General features: G+C 40.1%; 1 protein-coding gene across 1 annotated transcript in view; it reads left to right on the forward strand.

Moving 5' to 3' along the window:
• ryr2a (ryanodine receptor 2a (cardiac)) overlaps positions 1 to 23,121 on the forward strand; it is a 263,016-nt gene that overhangs the window by 159,770 nt on the left and 80,125 nt on the right. The window contains exons 50-64 of the mRNA XM_038303941.1: positions 6,345 to 6,456; positions 6,537 to 6,657; positions 7,053 to 7,222; positions 8,475 to 8,695; positions 8,821 to 8,911; positions 9,270 to 9,410; positions 10,645 to 10,808; positions 10,926 to 11,004; positions 13,050 to 13,139; positions 13,267 to 13,404; positions 14,559 to 14,636; positions 14,760 to 14,835; positions 16,844 to 16,967; positions 18,430 to 18,545; positions 21,901 to 21,965. Of these exons, the coding sequence (XP_038159869.1) occupies positions 6,345 to 6,456; positions 6,537 to 6,657; positions 7,053 to 7,222; positions 8,475 to 8,695; positions 8,821 to 8,911; positions 9,270 to 9,410; positions 10,645 to 10,808; positions 10,926 to 11,004; positions 13,050 to 13,139; positions 13,267 to 13,404; positions 14,559 to 14,636; positions 14,760 to 14,835; positions 16,844 to 16,967; positions 18,430 to 18,545; positions 21,901 to 21,965 (1,786 nt within the window). The remainder of the gene's footprint in view (positions 1 to 6,344; positions 6,457 to 6,536; positions 6,658 to 7,052; positions 7,223 to 8,474; positions 8,696 to 8,820; positions 8,912 to 9,269; positions 9,411 to 10,644; positions 10,809 to 10,925; positions 11,005 to 13,049; positions 13,140 to 13,266; positions 13,405 to 14,558; positions 14,637 to 14,759; positions 14,836 to 16,843; positions 16,968 to 18,429; positions 18,546 to 21,900; positions 21,966 to 23,121) is intronic.

The following is a 23,121-nucleotide window of genomic DNA, read 5'->3' on the forward strand; positions in this document are numbered from 1 at the left end:
AATACATATCAAACTAAAAATAGAAAACGGGGACAGTGATGCGTTCATGACAATAAAAGTTGTCTGACTCTAAGTTTCATCCATTTTTACATGTTTATTAATATTTAAACAACAAAAATCAAGTGTAAAATCCAGGAATGTTCCTCTGCTCTTTCTAAGATAAATAAAATGAATCATTCAGTAGTGTTTATTAGTACCACCTGGTCCTTCAGTCTCCTCTGTCTTCTTCCGTCTCCATCTTCTTTTCTTTCTAGCTGACTTCTGCCTGCTCTGTTTTACTCTTTTAAGTAGATTTTTCTTCTCTTCAACTGTTCTTTCTATTAGTCTTCCTATTTTCCTTCGCTTTCATTCAATCTTCTTTCCATCAGTCTTCTAATCTTCTTCCTCTCATCCTCTATCAATCTAACACTAATCTAAAACAGGGAGATATTACAATCTAAATCCCTTCCAAACACATATAATCTCATCATATATATTATGACATTATTCAGAGGAGTAGCCGTGGATGTGGAACAGCTCTCCATGATTAACATGACTATGCTAGTGCTCCGCATGACGTACGTGAGTGGTGATATAGGATGTGGAATCTGAGGGGTTTAAGATCCACTCGCTCAGGAGGACAGAGTTCGGTGCGTTTATGTCACCAAAGTCTGTTTTAACACAGAAAAAAGTTGTTAGATTTGGCGCTTGTCGCTTTTTAAAAATAAAGGCGCTACAGGGGTCTGAAAAGACCCTAAATATGCCGGCAAAAGCGCCAAAGTTGGCAACACTGATTACATGTTCAGAAAGAATCAAAAATCCATATTGTTTAGCTGAAAACTTTCTCTAAGTTTGCCCGGCCTCTAAGCTCTGTTGATCTCCATTTTCAAAAGCTGAGACATCTCCAAAGCTCAGAAAAGCTTTGCCTGGATCTGTAGCTGGGGGGCTAGGTTTGTCCTTTCCTGGTGTTGTGATTCACCAGGTTGGTGACCCCTGAGTTAAACTTTGGCCTGGTGTGGACATGTCCCCACCAATCATTTCCACATTGTCCCCCTTTCCGCTGATTTACTTTAGCCAAAGGTAACAGAGGTTGGTTGCAGCTATCTGTGTTCCCACATCTCAGTCTAACATTGTCAGATCTGTCGCTTTGAGACACCTGATTTGTGTCGCATTTCAAATTTTAGAGAGTAGCTATGTGGTTGAAGGAGAGACACACAGCAGCACTCAGTGAATATTAACCAGCAGCTACTTCGATCTTTAAGTAAAAGTCTGGAGACGGGTTGGTTATAAAATAGAGATGCCACCAAAAAATCAGTTCGATAGACATACGGAGCTTTTTCAGTTAAAAATGGCAGCAGATTGTAAGTTTATACAAGTTAGTAATATAATACAAGAAGCTTGAGAAAACAGTGTTCTTATTTAGTAGGTTAAAAAAGCTGGGCTTCTCAGAAGAGCATGAATAACAGTTACATGTTAAAATGAACACACATCTGTTGTTTTCTGATTGAACAGACAGAATCAGAATGCAGAGATTTTACATATCTTGAAATTTTGTTTCTGGCATCATTATATTAGTAAAGAGGTTGATAATTTTTTTTAAACAGAGCATAGAGAGAAATAGGGAGAGCTGCAGATTTAAAGGTGAAACAAATTTACTGGGATATGCAACATGCAATAAAATATATTTCCCAAGTTTACCACGAAGTGTACAGGAAAGAATATGCTATGCTTTAATGAAATTCAACATATCTTTTTGTGTTTTGTAATTCAGGGAGACTCTGAAATAGCTGTACCAGCCAACCCAGAGACAACCAGACTCACAGGATACAGACTGAAAATTAAACTATAGGAGTAAATAATAAAAAATAATAATATAGTAACAATCAGTGTATAAATTATTTTTTAAATCTTAACTATTAATACATAGTCTTTGGCTGTAAAGGATATGTAGGACTGTCATGATTTAACTAAGGTCTGACCCAAATAGCAGTAAAAACAAATACAGAGAGAAACCAGGGGAAAGTTTAAACTGTTTTATTGAGGGGATTGTGAAGAATGCTCTGAACACTCAAGGGGAAGACACTACGGTTAGTTCAGGCTCAGTGGGAAACTTCATTCTCGAACTTGAAGAGGAGAAAAAGATTGTAGACTCACATTTCCAGATAAGTGGTTGACTCTTAACTCCAGTCGGTGTGGGGTGTTCCAGTGTTTGTCTTATTCGGTGGAGGGCGGACAGGGTTTACCCAGAATGCGGTTGTTTGTAGGTGAACGGAGAAACTGACTGCCACTTAGATTTCCTGCGGTACTTGAACGGGTTGTTGTGGAGATGAATCCCTTGCTCAGTGTGAAGCTCAAATGATCTCTTGGAGGAAAGTAGATCCAAACCACCAGTTTGAATCCTCAGCTCAGTTTGAAGCTCAGATGATCCTTCCAGGGAGAGAAGGTCCAGAACATCCAGTTTTCAGGATGACTTCCTGCTGAGAGGCAAAGACAAAATAACAAGGTTAAGACTCAGGTTGACAAAAACTCAGTTTGACTCAGCAAACTCAGCTTGGCTAGAGTACCCAAAACTGGCAAACACTCTGGCGTCGAGGTAGTGGCAGTCAGCAGCTTAAGAACACCCTGTTAATGAGGTAACACTCCACAGATGTGTGTGGAGGCGGACCAGAACCAGGCGCCTCCTGGTGGAGGAAGGGAGAAAAACACAAACCACACAGACAGGAATCCTAACAAGGACAAATTTCTAAATTTGATTTTGGTGCTTATGAAGGAGGATAATCTTCCATCATCCATCCATCGTTTTTCTGGATGAATGGAATTTAAACTGTACTTCTAGGGATACATGGTATGTCGCCTTTGGCATTGAAATCGGCTGTTATTCATTATTTTCTAATAATAAATGTTTTTATTATATATATATATATACACTATATTGCCAAAAGTATTTGCTCACCTGCCTTGACTCACATATGAGCTTAAGTGACATCCCGTTCCTAATCCATAGGGTTCAATATGACGTCGGTCCACCCTTTGCAGCTAGAACAGCTTCAACTCTTCTGGGAAGGCTGTCCACAAGGTTTAGGAGTGTGTTTATGGGAATTTTTGACCATTCTTCCAGAAGCGCATTTGTGAGGTCGCACACTGATGTTGGACGAGAGGGCCTGGCTCTCAGTCTCCGCTCTAATTCATCCCAAAGGTGTTCTATCGGGTTGAGGTCAGGACTCTGTGCAGGCCAGTCAAGTTCATCCACACCAGACTCTGTCATCCATGTCTTTATGGACCTTGCTTTGTGCACTGGTGCACAGTCATGTTGGAAGAGGAAGGGGCCAGCTCCAAACTGTTCCCACAAAGTTGGGAGCATGGAATTGTCCAAAATGTCTTGGTATGCTGAAGCATTCAGAGTTCCTTTCACTGGAACTAAGGGGCCAAGCCCAGCTCCTGAAAAACAACCCCACACCATAATCCCCCCTCCACCAAACTTTACACTTGGCACAATGCAGTCAGACAAGTACCGTTCTCCTGGCAACCGCCAAACCCAGACCCGTCCATCAGATTGCCAGATGGAGAAGCGCGATTCGTCACTCCAGAGAACGCGTCTCCACTGCTCTAGAGTCCAGTGGCGGCGTGCTTTACACCACCGCATCCGACGCTTTGCATTGCACTTGGTGATGTATGGCTTGGATGCAGCTGCTCGACCATGGAAACCCATTCCATGAAGCTCTCTGCGCACTGTTCTTGAGCTAATCTGAAGGCCACATGAAGTTTGGAGGTCTGTAGTGATTGACTCTGCAGAAAGTTGGCGACCTCTTCGCACTATGCGCGTCAGCATCCGCTGACCCCGCTCCGTCAGTTTACGTGGCCTACCTCTTCGTGGCTGAGTTGCTGTCGTTCCCAAACACTTCCATTTTCTTATAATACAGCTGACAGTTGACTGTGGAATATTTAGGAGCGAGGAAATTTCACGACTGGATTTGTTGCACAGGTGGCATCCTATCACAGTTCCACGCTGGAATTCACTGAGCTCCTGAGAGCGACCCATTCTTTCACAAATGTTTGTAAAAACAGTCTGCATGCCTAGGTGCTTGAATTTATACACCTGTGGCCATGGAAGTGATTGGAACACCTGATTCCAATAATTTGGATGGGTGAGCAAATACTTTTGGCAATATAGTGTATATACACTAAAAAGCATCTCTCTAACTATTTATACATTTTAATATCAGTGTATTATGGTTATCTTGTTCTCTTCTCAACATTAGGAAAGCATTCAATAAATATATGTTTGAGCTCATTTTCGAAAAATACGAAAACCTAATGCAAGCGTTCGGGTGGAGTAACTGTAGGTCCATCAGCCCCCACCCTTAGAGCGCCCCCACCAACTTTCACTACAAAGTTACACCCTTGCTCCTGCAGCCTCATAGAGAATCAGAGCCAGGGTTTGTTATTTAGGGATCAGCTAGCAGGCACACTTAGCTTTTGAACAAGCTGAACAGTGATTCCTCAGCTGCCCCTGAGCTTCCACGGGCATAGAGAATGTACAGGTGCTGGTCATAAAATTAGAATATCATGAAAAAGTAGATTGATTTCAGTAATTCCATTTAAAAAGGGAAACTTGTATATTATATTCATACATTACATACAAACTCATATATTTCAGATGTTTATTTTGTTTAATTTTGATGATTACAAATGACAACAAATGAAAATCTCAAATTCATCATATCAGAAAATTAGAATATTGTGAAAAGGTTCAAAATTGATGGCCCCTGGTGCCACACTCTAATCAGCTAATTAACTCAAACCACCTGCAAAAGCCTTTAAATGGTCTTTCAGTCTAGTTCTATAGGCTACACAATCATGGGGAAGACTGCTGACTTGACAGTTGTCCAAAAGACGACCATCGACACCTTGCACAAGGAGGGCAAGACACAAAAGGTCATCGCTAAAGAGGCTGGCTGTTCACAGAGCTCAGTGTCCAAGCACATTAATAGAGAGGCGAAGGGAAGGAAAAGATGTGGTCGAAAAAAGTGTACAAGCAAGAGAGATAACCGCACCCTGGAGAGGATTGTGAAACAAAACCCCTTCAAAAATGTGGGGGAGATTCACAAAGAGTGGACTGCAGCTGGAGTGAGTGCTTCAAGAACCACCACACACAGACGTATGAAAGACATGGGTTTCTGCTGTCGCATTCCTTGTGTCAAGCCACTCTTGAACCACAGACAGCGTCAGAAGCGTCTTGCCTGGGCTAAAGAGAAACAGGACTGGACTGCTGGTGAGTGGTCCAAAGTCATGTTCTCTGATGAAAGTAAATTTTGCATTTCCTTTGGAAATCAAGGTCCCAGAGTCTGGAGGAAAAGAAGAGAGGCACTTCATCCACGTTGCTTGAAGTCCAGTGTAAAGTTTCCACAGTCAGTGATGGTTTGGGGTGCCATGTCATCTGCTGGTGTTGGTCCATTGTGTTTTCTGAGGTCCAGGGTCAACACAGCCACATACCAGGAAGTTTTAGAGCACTTCATGCTTCCTGCAGCTGACCAACTTTTTGGAGATGCAGATTTCATTTTCCAACAGGACTTGGCACCTGCACACAGTGCCAAAGCTACCAGTACCTGGTTGAAGGACCATGGTATCCCTGTTCTTAATTGGCCAGCAAACTCTCCTGACCTTAACCCCATAGAAAATCTATGGGGTATTGTGAAGAAGAAGATGCAATACACCAGACCCAACAATTCAGAAGAGCTAAAAGCCACTATTAGAGCAACCTGGGCTATCATAACACCTGAGCAGTGCCACAGACTGATCGACTCCATGCCACGCCGCATTGCTGCAGTAATACAGGCCAAAGGAGGCCCAACTAAATACTGAGTGCTGTACATGCTCATACTTTTCATGTTCATACTTTTCAGTTGGCCAACATTTCTATAAATCCTTTGTTTTTATTGGTCTTCAGTAATATTCTAATTTTCTGATATGATGAATTTGAGATTTTCATTTGTTGTCATTTGTAATCATCAAAATTAAACAAAATAAACATCTGAAATATATGAGTTTGTATGTAATGTATGAATATAATATACAAGTTTCACTTTTTAAATGGAATTACTGAAATCAATCTACTTTTTCATGATATTCTAATTTTATGACCAGCACCTGTATGTGGGGATGAGAAGAGGCTTTATATAAAGCAAAGCAGAGGAAAACATTGGGTCAAAAACCAACAATGCATCGTAAACAAAACCGTTAGCTTATCAATAAGCAAGCAGGCAGGAACAGCTGGTTGGTGATGGCAGTAAAACTGATTTCTGCCATTTCCACGATGTATATGCACATACTTTAAGGGAAAATCTCTCTCCAACCACTATGTGCAGCAGTGACATGTTGGATGAAGAGGAAGATGATACCATCCACATGGGAAACGCCATCATGACCTTCTACTCTGCACTTATTGACCTGCTGGGCCGCTGCGCGCCGGAGATGCACGTGAGTTACCTGAAGAAGATGTCCGATTTTATGGATGCACATAATCAGAGAGGATTTTCCGAATGTCTGTTTTTTATCAGCTGATCCATGCTGGCAAAGGGGAAGCCATCCGTATCAGAGCCATTCTGAGGTCCCTCATTCCTATTGAAGACCTGGTGGGAGTCATCAGCATTCCCTTCTCCATGCCCAGCCTGGCTAAAGGTAGCATCCGCCTCAGCTGCTATGCAGACAGCAGCCACCCTGATTGACTGTAGATGAACAGGAGCAAAGGCTGCTTGATACCTGTGATCGTTTAGACCAGTGGTGGGCAATTCCAGTTCCTGAGGGCCGGTATCCTGAAGTTTTTACATCCTTCCTTTATCAAACACACCTGAAGCAAATGGCTGAGTTACCTCCTCAGTATTCAGTCAGTTTCTAACAAGTCCTCTCAATCAACTAATTACTTGATTCGGGTGTGTTGAACCAAAGGCACATCTAAAAGTTGAAGGATACCGGCCCCCAGGAACTGGAATTGCCCACCCTTGGTTTAGACCCAGATCGTCTGTTTGAAGTCAGTGTTTTTAAAGGTGACACTCCCTGTTCCTGTCCACTCATAGATGGGACAGTGTTGGAGCCGGACATGTCAGCAGGCTTCTGTCCAGACCACAAAGCAGCCATGGTTTTGTTCCTGGACCGAGTCTATGGAGTAGAAGACCAGAATTTTCTCCTCCACCTCCTAGAGGTTGGTTTCCTCCCGGATCTCCGAGCCGCTGCCTCTCTTGACACCGTAAGTATGCATTTAAGAAGCTATCATATAGAGCTGGGTAATTATTTGCATTTACAATTTAGAAAAAAATAATTTTCAAAGCATAGAGGCTCTAAATTTAAGTCATTACACATTTAACAAGAGGAAGACACTGAAGCCTCCAGACCTTTAGGTGGCAGTAATACGATTGCATTGTAGTAGAAGTAAGAGCTATTTTGTCCTGCAACACTAGACTCTGGAAAAGAAGGGTTTCAAGGTCATGAAAAAACTGAAACTCTGGAGTAAAACATCAACATGCTTGTGCTTAGTGCAAAGGATTATTGCATAAAAAAATCGCAATTGTAATATTGGGCGAAAATAATCGCAATTTGGATTTTTGGCAAAATCGTTCAGCCCTACTGTCATATAACCTGTTGGTCTCCTAAAGCCCTTAAAGCACCAGAAGCGACTTGGTCTTATTTCCGACAGAAAATCGGGCCTTAGAGGTCGTGGCATTTAGCGAAGATTGAAATTAAGTGGGGATGATATCCTGCAGGGGGCAGCGTAGCTCCGACTGAGATAGAGCCCAGATCTATTTTAGTCAGAGCCAAGCAGCAACTCAGCAGTAATTTCATGGGTCTGACAGGAAGAGAGACGTGGTTACAAAGTAAAACACATCTGCTTTGGGGGAAAATACAAAATAAAACCTGTTAATCTGACGGGGAAAAGTATAGAGTCGCCTTAGGCTGTCGCTACCCGACCGTGGCGACTAATAACAAAGATGGCGCAGGCACCACTCAGTGGAGGAGGAGTTACGGGACCAACGGAGCAAAAAGCAGTGATCATCTGTCTGAACGGTCAGTTAACTGAGTTCACTATAAAGTTCACTATATAGTCACCGTTCTACATAGTGATGGAAGGATTTAGGGGTTAGAGCGGACGGTCAGACACAGGAAGCTGGTATGAGCTATGAGAACTGCAACTTTTAAACAGAGCGTGCACGAGGAAAAATGGGCTCGTGCACGCTCTTGCACGCGCATTTTGTTTAAAGCGGAGAGGGCAGGTCTTTTTAAAAAATCGCGAAAATCCGCCATAATACCTTTAATTGTGTTGATTTTTTTTAAAACAAATTTTAACTCGTATAATTAGTCAGAAATAAGATGTTAAAGTCACAGCGCTAATACTGAGATATTTTGGACCTTGAGAATTTATTCATTCTGCACCGCTGCTAACGTTCTGTGGAGGTTTAATGGCCTAAAAACAACCAACAGGTTTTGTCTGTGGTTTCTGGCAGGCTGTCCTCAGCGCCACTGACATGGCTCTGGCCCTGAACCGGTACCTGTGTACGGCGGTGCTGCCCCTGCTGACCAAATGCGCCCCGCTGCTCGCAGGGACTGAGCCGTTTGCCTCATTGATCGACTCCCTTCTTCATACGGTTTACCGCCTGTCCAAAGGCTGCTGCCTGACCAAAGCTCAGAGGGACGCTATAGAGGAGTGTCTGCTGGCTGTTTGTGGGTACGGACAAACCCCACGCCTATCAGATGATTACCTAACATGGTGGATGTGTCAGAATTACACTAAATGCCTTAAATCTGCTGGGTGTAAATGACCTCTTCATGTGTTTCCTTGATATGATGCAGTAAGCTGAGGCCTTCCATGATGCAGCACCTGCTGAGGAGCCTGGTGTTCGACGTTCCTCTGCTAAACGAGCACACCAAGATGCCTTTGAAGGTTAGGAGAACAGCACCATGTCTGTACATCTGTAGCTGTGCTTTTACAGGCTGATTATAAGAGAAATTTTGATACAAATTTGATCCAGATTCCAGAATAATTTCTACTTTTTCCTGTGAGCCTTGTTCAGTAGCCGAGGAATGTGTGGGAGCGTCAGTTTCTTAGTATTTAGAGGGAAGCAGCAGTCAGGCTTTAGCCACCCTGATGTTATTCCCCTTTTCACTGTTTTTATCCAACATGTGGATGATGTCATCAGCCAACATTTGCAGGTTAATTTCAGGACAGATTTCAGGGAGGCAATAAAAATGGAGAAAGTGGAAGTGTGCTGTTTGTTCCTGATGCTCATTGCTGTTTCCAGCTGCTGACCAATCACTACGAGCGCTGCTGGAAGTACTACTGCCTGTCGGGAGGCTGGGGCAGCTTTGGAGCCGCTTCAGAGGAAGAGCTTCACCTCTCAAGGAAACTTTTCTGGGGGATCTTTGATGCTCTGTCCTGCAAGGTGAGGCTTTCTTTTTGTCCTCATTGATCCAATTCAGTTCAGTTTATTTCTGTGGTGCCAATTCACAACAAGGGACTGCTGCATACCGGGTGCCTCCGGGTGCTTTGCTGCCCCCCTCAGGACACTTTTGCTTCAGCGTCTTTATTAAGTCGCTCAGGATGGTTAACTGCATGGAGAAATATTTATTTATAATAATAAAATAAAAGGTTTATAATAATAATTTAACTTTATTGATCTCGCATTGGAGAAATTAACCTCTGCATTTAACCCCTCCCCTTGGGGAGCAGAGGGCTGCCGTTGTGCGTCTACAGGGGAGCAGTGTGGGGTTAAGGGTCTTTGCTCAGAGACCCAGAGTGGCAGTCTGTGGGAGTGGGTTTCATTGAATTACTCTCTTTTCCAATCCTTTTTCTACAGATTTTTCGCTTTTCACTCCTGGGTTGCTAGTTTCCAAGCAGAGCAGACTTTACTGGTAAAAATAAAATTAGAAAAAAAACTGTGAAATAATATAATTTCAAGAATAAAATCAGGAAAAAAAAGAAATTAAAAAATCTGTTAAAACAGCAAACTGATTAAAGGCTGTAAGGCCATTTTGAATCAGATCTGCTTTCTGCAACATGTTTGTGTTCAATAATGTTGGTTGAAATTTCTCTCCATACACCTTCTGTTAAATCAATGATTCTGGGCTCCTTTGCTGAATTGTTGCTTCCTTTAACTTTACCGTATCATTAGGATTGTTTTTGACCAAACTGGATCTGAAGTAGACTATTAAATTAGATTAGATTAAATTAGACTATAAGATTAGACTGTAGTGGAATTCATTGGATTAAATTGGATTCTATAAAGTTATATTTCCTTCATTCAGCTTATTTGATCCTTGCAGCCGTTCTGCTTCTTATTCACAGATTAAATGTGTTTTTGTTTTAGCTCACATATCACCTTTTCACACTGATTAATATAAAAATGCCAAAACAGAAGCAGGACCGTCAACTTATGGATAATTTTATTAGTAGATGACAGAAGAAACGCCAAACAGTGCCCTCAAAACCAATTCTTTTTGTCTTCACTTCTTCTGTTGTTTCGAGATCATGTGGAGTTTTTTTTATGTTTTTATGCTGATGATGCTTGGTTTTACCAAATGCAGTCTAGACCTGGATGAATGTAGAAACGTGCAAACAGATGTTGAGGATCTCTGCTGATAAAAACTGACTGTGTTTCCTGGGTTGTAATGATCCAGCGTTACGACCAGGAGCTGTTCAAGCTGGCGCTGCCATGTCTGAGCGCCGTGGCCGGAGCGCTGCCTCCAGACTACATGGAATCCAACTACATGGCACTGATGGAGAAACAGTCATCTATGGACTCAGAGGGAAACTTCAACCCCCAGCCTGCAGACACTGCTCAGTATGTGACGCCACAGGCTCCAGTTTGTTTACGTCTCAAACCTGAATTTCTTTTCGATAAAGTTTTAGCCATAATAACATGAAGTATTATTTTAATGCAATGTGTTTCTCTCTTAAGTGTGACGGTTCCTGAGAAGCTGGACTATTTCGTAAGCAGATATGCAGAGCATAATCATGAGAGGTGGTGCATAGAGAAGGTGAGGTCAAGAGGTCACACCTCGCTCTAAAGCTTGACTTTCATCTTTATACTTTTCTTTTACCAAAACAAAAGCAGCAAACCGTCCTTTCTTACCATCTTACCAAGCCAGTGTTTTATAGCAGTTTCATTAGTAGAGCTTTTGTCCCATTATTGTTGCAAACAATTTTTGTTAGTGGTGATTTGAAAAAAAATTTAATATTTTAAATATTGATATTGTCATGATGGGTTTCTAAGAGAGTAAGCCCAAGATGCAGAACACACACGGAGACTTGGGTAAAAGTCCAAAGAGTTTATTAAAGGCACAAGCACATAGATAATTAAGTGGAAACAGTTCCGGCAGTGGACTGGTTCACTGGGGTCTGTGCGTGGAAACGGGAGATGGCTGGTAGCAGAGTTCAGGTTAGGCTAAGCATATAGCTTTGGCTTAGCCTGGCAGTCCTGGGTTTTAGCTTCCAGCTTACTGCAGAAAACAACAGGGGAAAACACGAGGGATCTTACAGGCTGAGCTTCCAGCTCACCGTAGGGAACAACAGGGGAAATCCACATGGGAACCTCTAGGGAAACTCCACAGAGAAGTCGTCAGGTTTCATCCACGTAGAAATCTTCGGGTTGGCTCACCAGGGCAGATTAGCTGGTTAGGCTTTCCAAGAGCTTCAGGCTTGAGACTGGTTTCCTGTAGTGCAGCTCCTCCAGAGCTGCAGACCAGAGACTGGGTTCCAGTGAGGGTGCTCCTCCTGAGCTTCACGAGGAGACAGGAGGTTAAGCTCATCCAGAGCTTCACGAGGAAACAGGATTCCTGTGAGGCACAGATAAGGAGAGATTAGAATCTGGTCTCGACCTAGGAACAACCAAGACTCAGTCTATAGCAGAAGGTTCAGGAAGCTAACCAACTAAGATCAACACTGCGGCGTGGAATCTAGGTCTGAAGGCAGCTTAAATACTGTGGTCCTCCTGATGAGTAGATCAGCCACAGGTGTGTGGGAGGCTCAGCTCAGGAGGACCCATGGCGCACTCTGCTGGAGGCAGAGGGTAATCTCCAGAACCTAAGAAAAAACAGAGAGCAGAAGAGGATCCTCGGCGCCCTCTGGTGGGCAAGCCTGAGGATCCCAACAGATATACAAATGGAACAACAGAGAGGAGAGTGCTTTAATAAATGTAAAAACGGCCTGCCATAGCCCACTTTATATAAAGCTACGCATTAACTCCAGCAACAATTTTCTCCTTTGCTATCTTCCTCTCCTTTGCAGCTGTAGAGCTGTTTCTCTGTCTTTTAAACACATTCTCCTTTTATTTTCATTTCTTCATTAAATCTCTATGCTGATGAAGGTTCTCAGTCATCCAGGTCATAGTCATTCCGTAAAAATTCAAAAAATATCCACTGGACTTGGTTTTCAAGATTTGAAGACGTTTCGCCACCTCTCCAGGAAGCTTTCTCACATTTCACATTTGAATTGAGAAAGCTTCCTGGAGAGGTGGCGAAACGTCTTCAAATCTTGAAAACCAAGTCCAGTGGATATTTTTTGAATTTTTACGGAATTAAATCTCTAGTAACAGTGGGGGGAAATAGGCACTTCCTGTTTCCTGTTGTCATGGTAACTCGTCGAATCTGGGCTCCATTGAGGATGGCTTTTCATACGATACGTTCACTCTGAGTGGATCTACTTAGAACTGATTGAATTATTAAACTGAAAACTGAGTTTCCAACCTCAGGATGGATCAATTCAGAGTTGAGGATTTGAGTCTGACTTTGTTAAACCTGCTTTGTGAAACAGGCCCCAGTTCTTTCAGTGTTCTGAATGTCGTTATGTGTTTAAGTGAGCCAGCCTGTCTGCAGCCACTCGGAAAATATGCTACAGCTAAAAGATATCTCATAAACTATTTGTTCAGCCTGTGTTTATTGAGTAATTACTGTCATCTTCTTGCAAACTGATAACATGATTAGACATGAAAACAGTTTGTTTTATTTACTGAACAGAAAGTCTGCCTATGTGACAAAAAGATGAATTTCTGTAAAAGAAATTAGTTCACTTCCATGTGTTTTAGTTTTCCAAGGGGTGGACCTATGAGGAGCAGCTGTGTGAGAGTAGTAAGACCCATCCTCTGCTGAAACCGTACAAAAGCCTCTCTGAGAAGGTCAGCTTTGATTCCTCTAACTTTGCTTTCTAAAACATCCCCAGCACTTTGGAACCACTTCCTGTTTCCCTGATGAACTTTTCTGAGTTTAAAGCTGTGATCTAGAGCGGGTTTGTCATTGGGGCAGGATAAGGAGGCATACTGCTGGGCGGTGCGGGAGTCTCTGAAGACAATGCTGTCGTGGGGCTGGAGCATTGAGAGGAGCAGAGAAGGAGACGCTGCTGCCCTCCACAACAAATCCAGACGGATCTCACAGGCCAGCCAGGTAAACCGGCCCCGCGTGTGCTTCCTGTTTACGCACCAACCCTGTGCTAAGCTAAAAGAAGCAGAGCGGGACGTGTAGCATCTAGATTAGCTTATAAACGTCCTTTAACATTTCAGCCTCTGAACCAACAGTTAAGATGGAACCAACCGCAGGATTTAAACATTATATATATAATTAAATGTAATTACACTTTTAAATGTCCTTTGAAAAAAACTATTAAATAATTAAATATCATTTCAAAAGAAATTTATGTAAGGATTTCTATAATTATTTTCTTTCTAAGTAATTCTAGTACTATCAGGGCCGGTTGTCTGTCAGATGAGCATACCGTGTCAGACCAGCATACCCATAGACAATATGCGTGCTCAAATATGGCTAAAATATCAATCTCCTCTCCTCACCTCCTCCCATATATTTGGGAAACAAACAGCAACTGTTTCTAAATTCTGAAAAAATGTTACGTGTGATAATATGTCGGTACTATAATTCTTTAATCCAGTAATCTGTCATATTTAACATTAGAACGGGATAAACACTTTGTGTAGGAAAACTGTGTCTGGTGACTGAATTTTATTTCTGCCAGGCTTAACTGACAGAAGTTGGAAAAAGACTGAGTCTCTTGGCGTTTAAAACACAGCACAAAACAGCTTAAAAGGACCTAATCTATTTACTTATTTTACAAGTTTATAGACAACAGCTGCTGATTAAACTGGATGTTACAACCTTGACATGAATATAGGAGTTGTTTTTACTGAGAAAGGGATCAGAAGCGCAGTGAAAATGATCCGCCACTGGATAAAAGCAAATCTGATTGCACATTGCGCATTCGTATTGACTATGGTTATGCTGGTCTGACGGGGTATTGCGGTCGCCTCACAGTGACTCCCAGACGCTGATGTATCAGTGGTCGTAGGACAGGCAGAAGGTCAGAGCCGTGCAGATGAATGTAGGCAGGATAATCCAGAGGGCGTAGCCTGTGTCTGTGATGCGGTCAGTTGTCAGAGCCAGGAGGTCAGAGATCCGGTGAGGTGTTGATGGAGAATCAAGGACAGAGTCGGGTCACAGTTCCAGGTTCAGAACACATTGAAACACAACCAGCTGCCTCTGCAACATGCTGGTGCGTGTTATGACTTCCTCCTCCTCCTGTCCCACAGCTGTCTTTTGAAGGCGCTCCAGCTTTCAGTCCCAGACCCGTCGACATGAGCAATGTTACGCTGTCCAGAGACATGCAGGTAAAAAAGATGCAGTGAAAGCTTTAAACATACAGTTGCTTACATAATGACTGGTCATGATTAACTTGTTAAGACTAACGGGTACTTTTGCTGTAAAACATGATAATCTTTCTGTTTCTGCAGTCGATGGCAGAGCTGCTTGCTGAGAATTATCATAATATCTGGGCAAGAAAAAAGAAGATGGAGCTGGAAGCTAAAGGTAAAATCCTCCATGATGGATTCAAACCAAACCGAGGATGAAGTATGGTAGTTATTCACTGCAGATGTCCTTCAGTCAATCTAAACCAAACAAATAATTGATCATATATTATCAGAGGTGTCTAATAACAAAGTACAAATACTTTGTTACCTGACTTAAAGGTATAGTGGAGGATGTTCTGTTTCCGGGTGGATCTTCTAAAAAAGGGGTCTTCAATGTTTTCCAAGGACCCCCAAACTAATGGTGAGATGGAGCAGGGACCCCCTAATTATATTTATTGCACGAAATAGTGTTCTATCAAACTGGTTCTATAGTCACTCTGTTACAGATGGAGTAATGTAACTAAAGTAATTTCTCCCTGGGATTATTAAAGTATTTCTGATTCCTGGTTGATGGGACAGGTGTTGTGAATGAAACGGTGCCCAGCTTGAAAGAGCTCCTGTGTGTCGCTGAATGTGAGCATTGATGATTGAAAGACATCTTCTGCCTCCATTTATCTGTTTATTACAGTGTGTTGAATTCATGTTGATGTGGATTTAAAGACATTTCAATTAGTGGAAAAAAACAAACAAAAAAAAGGCTAATCAACCAAAACTTTCGTGACCCCCTTGCAGTACCTCCGTGGACCCCTGGGGGTCGCAGACCCCCTGTTGAAGACTCCGTTCTAAATAAAGCTGGGCATACACTGTACGATTATTTGCCTGTTTTTGGGCAGATTCTACTGTTGTGCACAAATTTTTTAATCGGGCCGATTGAAAAATTGGGCCTAACAACGACCTCCCCATCAGGAATCATAAGGTTGAATTTCAGACATTTCTGATTTTCTTCAGTCGGCCCTAGTGAGGTGGTCGTGGGTAAATCCTGCTGTTGAAGCTGAGCCACAAGCCGATTTACCAGAACCTTGATCATTGAGCATGTGCAAACAAGGTAGTTCTTCTTCTTCTTCTTCCAGATTGACGAGTCCAACCAGCGCACTCTCTCAGAGCTGAGTCCAATGCGTGGTCTTTAGACACGCAGTATAAGCAGGTAGATCGCATTAGAGTGTTGGTGAGCTGTGAACCTTAAATCCCTGCAGTTTCATCGTACAGTTTGAGTTGTAGCTGCGTGCAACAGTTGAAATACCGCACAGTGTAGAGAAATGGGCTTATGCACGCTCTCGTACGCGTTTAATAGACGTTCCCTCTCAGGAGCAGATACAGGGTAGTATATGTGCATTATTTTTTTTTTTTAAGTTGTGTCTTTCCTCCACTATACCTTTAGGTAGAAATGTTGGCTATCTATACTTTACAGCAGCAATTAAACAACTTTTTCCTTCTACTCCTTACATTTTAAAAATAGACTTGTTAGTTTAGTTTAATTTAATCTCATTTTCATTATGGCCTGTTGGTATTAAAAAAAAAAAAAACATAAAAATGATTAGTTTTATTCAGACAATTAATTTCTTTGTGTTTGACTCGGTGCTGCCCCAACTTGTTGCTCACCACATACAAAATAAAATGTTTTTTTTTTTTTCAAGATGATGCGAAATTAAATGTGACGCTGTTACCATTAGTTATAAAACCAAGAAAATTAAGTCTAAGGAAGTTATCCTCCCTAATTAAGAAAAAAAAATATTTTAATAGGGTAGAGCAGTAAAGCTTCTGGCCTCAACAGTTTTTCCTGCATTACTTTCATAATTTAAGTAATTTAAAAAATGGTAATTTTACATTTTTGCTGGAGTAAAAAGGTGAAGCTGATCCTCTAACTTCTATAAAAGTGTTTTTAAACAGCAGGATTTATACTGGAGGAATAAACATGAATAATTTTGACAATTTTGAATATAAAATATTTTAAATTTTTCACCAAAGCAAAGTCAATATTTTCTGTTTTTAGAATATGAAATTGTCAATTTCTTTTTGGCACTAAAAACACGGATTTCTTTAGGAGACTATTTCCTGCTTTGATTGTTGTTCTTCTTGAAACGCCTGAAGGTTTCGGTTTGTTTCTCCTGTTATGATGTGTTGCTCAGGCGGAGGAAGGCATCTTCTTCTTGTTCCCTATGACACCCTGACGGCCAAAGAGAAATCCAGGGACAGAGAAAAAGCTCAAGACATCCTCAAGTTTCTCCAGATCAATGGTTACATCGTCTCCAGGTAGAAAAGGGTTTAGATATGAAATATAAAATTTCCATAAAACACCTTCATAATCATGCAAACATCTTTGGTCTGCTTGCATCACCTAATGAAACGCTGTCCTGTTGTCACAGTCAGAGAAACAGGACTACACTGAAAAACAGGCCAAGCTGTAACATCTAGAAACAAAGGTGCTGATGGCAGCAGCACAGCTGATATTTCTCTCCAGGATGGAGTCACAGCCAAACAGGAACAGACCAGATGAAGCTACTATGAGAAAAAGCAGAGAGAGCAGAACGTTAGAGATTGAACTAACAGATTCTGCAGAGTGGGAGAATAGAGATAGAATGAAGCAGAATGATGAAATGGGGGGTCCCTATGTCCTCCAGCAGTCTAAGCCTATAGCAGCATAACTATAGAGATAGCTCAGGATAACCTGAGCCACCCTAACTATAAGCTTTATCAAAAATGAAAGTTTTAAGCCTAGCCTTAAAAGTAGACAGGGTGTCTGCCTCACGGACTAAAACTGGCAGTTGGTTCCACAGGAGAGGAGCCTGATAACTAAAAGATCTGCCTCCCATTCTACTTTTAGAAATTCTAGGAACCACTAGTAAACCTGCAGATTGAGAGCGAAGTGCTCTGTTAGGAACATAAGGAACAATCAGATCTCTGATATAAGATGGAGCTTGGCCATTTAAAGCTTTATATGTGAGAAGGAGGATTTTAAATTCTATTCTGGATTTAACAGGAAGCCAATGAAGAGAAGCCAGGATAGGAGAGATATGATCTCTATTTTTCATTTTCATCAGAACTCTGGCTGCAGCATTTTGGATCAGCTGAAGGCTTTTAACTACAGTTTGTGGACTTCCTGATAGTAAAGAATTATAATAGTCCAGCCTTGAAGTAACAAATGCATGGACTAGTTTCTCAGCATCACCCCTGGACAGGAGATTTCTCATTTTTGCAATATACCTCAGATGAAAGAAGGAAATTTTAGAAACCTCTTTGATATGGGATTCTGATCAGAAACAAAACCAAGATTTTCCTTCCGTAAAAGTAAAAAAAAGTATCCACTGGACTTGGTTTCCAAGATTTGAAGACGTTTCGCCACCTCTCCAGGAAGCTTTCTCAATTCAAAAATGAATTCAAATTCAACTCTGATTGGACCTACTTAGAGTTGATTAAACTAAATCACAGCAGCTTTTATGAAACCGAAAACTCCGTTTCCAACCGTCATTGAAACACACCCCTGGCCAACCATGGCAGCAAAAAACAGAAACCTTTTACATTTATTGGTTCTGAAAAAACATTTTAACATCATAATTTAATCATAAATCATCTGCAGAGGATTCTTCAAACTGGAAGGATGTTTAGTCCTGATCAGTGTCAACCTTTGGTGCAAATTAACTCATCCAAACCTTTTGAATATTTTCTATCAATAAAGGAAAAGGAGATAAGATAATTGCTCTGTGTTCTGTTTCAGAGGAAAGAAGTCTCCAGAGCTGGACACTCCAGCTATTGAGAAGAGATTTGCCTACACCTTCCTCCAGAAGCTCATCACATACGTAGACCAGGCCCACCACCATATGATGGAGTTTGGTAAGGCTCTTCTCATCACTAATGATGGAGCGATCTTCACTATCTTGTTGGTGTTTAGAGAGAAACGATCGGTTACCAAAAAAACAACAACAAGGTAGTGTCATTTTAATAGCTATTTGACTTCAGGGCTGAATTTGTCTCTGAAAAGTACGTCGGGATTTGTGGAACTATGGAGTGAGTTTTGTTCCATAATTGTGCAGCAAAGAGCGCATTTTGTAAATGGAAAATTAATCAAATGTAATCCAGAAAATGGGACTGAAAAACTTCCTCAAACAAAGGTTTTTAGATAGACTTTCCTGTTTTCTCAGATTTTTTTTTTTTTTCAGTTTTCCATTTATATTTGGTTTTCTCAAAAATAAAAAAATGTTTTTTATTCATCAGTTTTTCAGATTTAGTTTTAAGAATTTCATTATTTTCATGTTGCGCGTTTCAGATCTCATTCTCTTCCTTTCTGGGGGCGGGACTTTCCGCTGGTCGGAGAAGCAAAGATGAATTTCTATTGGTCAGATGGGCGTTAGCAAAGACGTTCTAATTGGTCAAAGCCAGCGTTTGGATTTGGCTGCAAAATGAGGGGAAACTGATTCAGAAAACAGAATTTAAAGAAAGATGTAATTCACAAAACTAAAATAAAAAAAACGAAATTTGAAAAACATAGGATTTCAAAATTAAAAATCGGCGGACATTAAGTTAAAAAAAACTTTTTAAATTGTTTTAATTAAGAAATATATTTTTTATTATTTTCAGGCTCTGGTGGTCTTTATTTTGTTGTTTTTGAAAGTATTCAGAGAGGAAGGATTTTAGGGGAGAGAAGTTCGGCAAAGGTCTGCAGGACAGGGACTCAAACCAGCGACAGCCGGTATGTGGGTTCATGCACTCCACCATAGCAGCACCCCTGATTGGGATGTTTATCAAAGTTAAATTTTTTCAAAAAACAATTTACAAAACATGCTCTTTGCGACTAATTTCCCTCCATAAAAGTCTGGAGCCAACAGAGCAGTGATCTGTGCGCTCCCGTTGATCTATCCGTCTGCAGCTGGATGTTTTTCGGTTTGCACTGTTTAATTACTGTTTAAATTGAATTTGAAAAATGCAAATTTTTGCATCTTGTTAACCTTTTGCAGACCAGATAAGCTCCAAAAATGATTGATTGGTGATGAAAAAAACAGCTTCTAGGGACTATAGTGTTAAACTAAAGAAAACACAAGAAAGTTCATCCTTCCAAGATTTACATCAGTTAGAACTAATATTCTAGCTCTATGTGGAGCAGATGTAAATACAGGCTTTAAAAAGAGTCACATGACCCTTATTCAGGGTTTCTGTGGGTCACTAAAAGTAATTAAAATTCATTAAATTATTATTTTTTTTAATTAAGGCCTTAATTGCCATTTAAATGTATTAAATGTGATTATGGTTGCATTTAAAATGCTTTACCTAAAAAAAAAAAAAAAGTTTATAAAAACAACTTAATCATATATATATTATCAGATATAACTTCGGAATATTCGGAAAAGAAGCTCAAGGCGGAGAAAAAGCCAGAGAATGGGAAAATGTAAATTTCAACAAAAGTAGTTGGAAAACCAGGAATTATGGACATGGCTGCAGCCTGTCCACGCTAAAGATGACCAAGGAGTTTGACGTATTTTTTAGAAATATAAATAAGTATATATATATATATATATATATATATATATACATATATATATATATATATATATATATATATATATATATATATATATATATATATATATATATATACATATAGTAGGGGTGTAAATCACATCCATCATGGCGATTCGATTCAGTATCGATTTCCTGACCCAACGATTCTATTATTTCCGATACTCAAGAATACACCACGATTTGATTAGATTCGATTAATCAGTAAATTTATTTATTTATTTTTTATTTTTTTACACCTTACAGGCTAAACAAAGTTTCAAATTTGAAATAGATCAATGAAAGCTGTAATATCGTTATGCATTTTTTTTTTAGAAACAAAAGCAAATAGCAGAAGTAGAAAAGTTGCATCAAAAAACACTGCAAAAAAACTGCACATAATCAGTGCAATGAGTGCAATGCAATACCTCGGCTCCAGACGTCCCCGCCCCCCCCACAGACGCTCCGCTCCACCCCTCCCAAATTGTAGCGGACCGCAGACAGTGCCACAGACAGCAGGCCAGCTTGTTTTGTTTTCATGACCAAAATTGCGGAAAACATCTCGCAAAGTTTGACCTGCTAGAAGAGCAAGGTGCGCAAGACCGCTGGGACCCTTTTTCCACCTGGATCTCCGCTCTTTTTGGCCCTCATGTCCCTCCGTTATCGCACAAACTCGCCCCAACTTCCTCGCCGCCTCGGCCGTATCTAGACCCACAGTGTGTAGCACAGACCACGCTTCAATATTGAGCATAAATCAAAGATGTCTGTGTCAAGCTCTCTTCGAAACACTGCTGTAAGAGTATAACCAGGAAGCCCGGTAGGAGGGCAAAATAGGTTTAGCGCCACCGCAGCACGGGAGGAGAATTACGCCCAGGATCAAAGGGATAAAAATAGACCCGAGGAAAAAAAAAACATGAATCGATTCTCTTGCGGACGTGTAGATGCATCGGATCGTCGGCTGTTGGATCGATGCATCGATACAAAACGATTATTATTTATACCCCTAATATATAGATAGATATATAGCATTAAAAAGCATTAAATTACAGTTCCTCATTCCTGTATAAACCCTGTTATTTCAGAGGTGTCAACTAACAAAGTAGAAATACTTGTAATATATATATACTTTACTGGAGTAAATGTTTTTTAGACAAGTTTTTACTGCTTACATTTTAAAAATAGAATTATTATTTTTGTTTCATTTAAGCTCATTTTCATTATGGCCTGTTGGTATTTAAAAATAAAAACCATTAAAAAAAAATGTGTTTAATCCAGACAATTAATTTCTTTGTGGTTGGACTCGGTGCTGCCCCAACTTATTGCTCACCACATACCAAAATTAAACGTTTTTTTTTCAAGATGATGCAAAATTAAATGTGACACTGTTACCATTAGTTATAAAGCTAAGAAAATGAAGTCTAAGGAAGTTGTCAACCAGAACTATAGAAAAATGTTCCTTTAATAGGGTAGAGCAGTAAAGATTCTGGCCTTAACATTTTATCCTGCATTACTTTTAGTTTTACTTTTACTTAAGTTGTTTTAAACTGGTACTTTTATGAGATTGAATCAGACTCTTTCCTCTTTTACTTACTGAAATTAATAATTAGCTTGATAACAAGAATAATAAAACAATAATTTTCTGCTTGAACTAAGTGGCCTGATCTTTGGAAATCTGTTCTGATCTGTTTCTGTTCAGATGTTGGAACGAAGCTTAAAGGAGGGAAGATTCCTCATGAGCAGCAGATAAAGTTCTTTGGAAAGGTAACTCTTCCCCTTATTTTTCTTTATTTTCATTGTTTTAAGTATTTCCACATCTTACATGTCTTGATCTCATCCCCATGAACAATAATGATCTAAAAGTCGATCAATTATCAGTCCAACAACCGGTTTACAGGAGCTACAGAGTTTATGGAGAGAAAAGGTGATGCGATCAGAATCGGTGTTTGGAAATATTTTTGCTCATCTTAGGACAGGGCCGGCCTAAAAGACTCCAAGGGGCCGGAGCAATTAGAGTTTGGGGCCCCTTTATGATCAGATCGTTCACTCACCGACAGTAAAGTCACTGCAGCTCCGGCAGGACTGTTTACAAACCCTTATTTTAATGAATCATCTAGTGTTACTAAAACGGATCAAATTAATAAACTACTTTATTTAAAGTAAAAGTTCTTTTAGTTTATACTGTTGAGTTTCAACTGCAGCAGCAAAAATGTGAAAAAATAAATAAATAAATAAATTAACTTTGATTAATTAAAATAATAAATTAAATTGAAAAAAAGGAGAAATTATTAAATCAAATAAACCGAATAATGTGCATTATTTCTGTCCTCATCTGTGTTTCATTCTGGTTTCCACGTATAAATTACAATTTCTATATAGTTAAAAATATTTATGGTAAGATAGCTGCAGCTATCAATTATTTTAGTAATTAATTATTCTATTGATAATGTTATTGAAATAATAGGTTAATCTGAATATGGATACTTGTAGTAAATAAAAATTTTTAGATAAGAAAATATTTTTTATTTAGAAAAAAATGTTTTGGTTTGTTTAATGTAATTTAAATTAGCAAAAAGTGTGAAGAGACAATATACACACATATTAATGTAATGAAATACTTTTTTAATAAAATTGTTATGTAGTTTTATCTTAATTGCTGTATTAAGTAGGTTATTCTTTCAGCCAGTAGCTCATTTATTCCTGGTAACCATTCAATTCAATAACCAAGTTAGAAAACATCGGTTTGTCAAAATTATCTGAGTAATATTTTTCGAACTTTTTATATTTATATGAAATCAACTTTCATGCAAAAAAAAAAAAAAAAAAAAAGACAAACAAAGAATTGTTTTTGGGCCCCTCTGGTTGCCCCAGGGCTGTCTCTGCTTGGTCCGGCCCTGTTAAAATGCTTCTTTTTGCCCAC

Source organism: Cyprinodon tularosa, unplaced genomic scaffold (assembly GCF_016077235.1).
Source record: "Cyprinodon tularosa strain WSP-4 unplaced genomic scaffold, ASM1607723v1 ctg521, whole genome shotgun sequence".
Classification (NCBI taxonomy): Eukaryota; Metazoa; Chordata; class Actinopteri; order Cyprinodontiformes; family Cyprinodontidae; genus Cyprinodon; species Cyprinodon tularosa.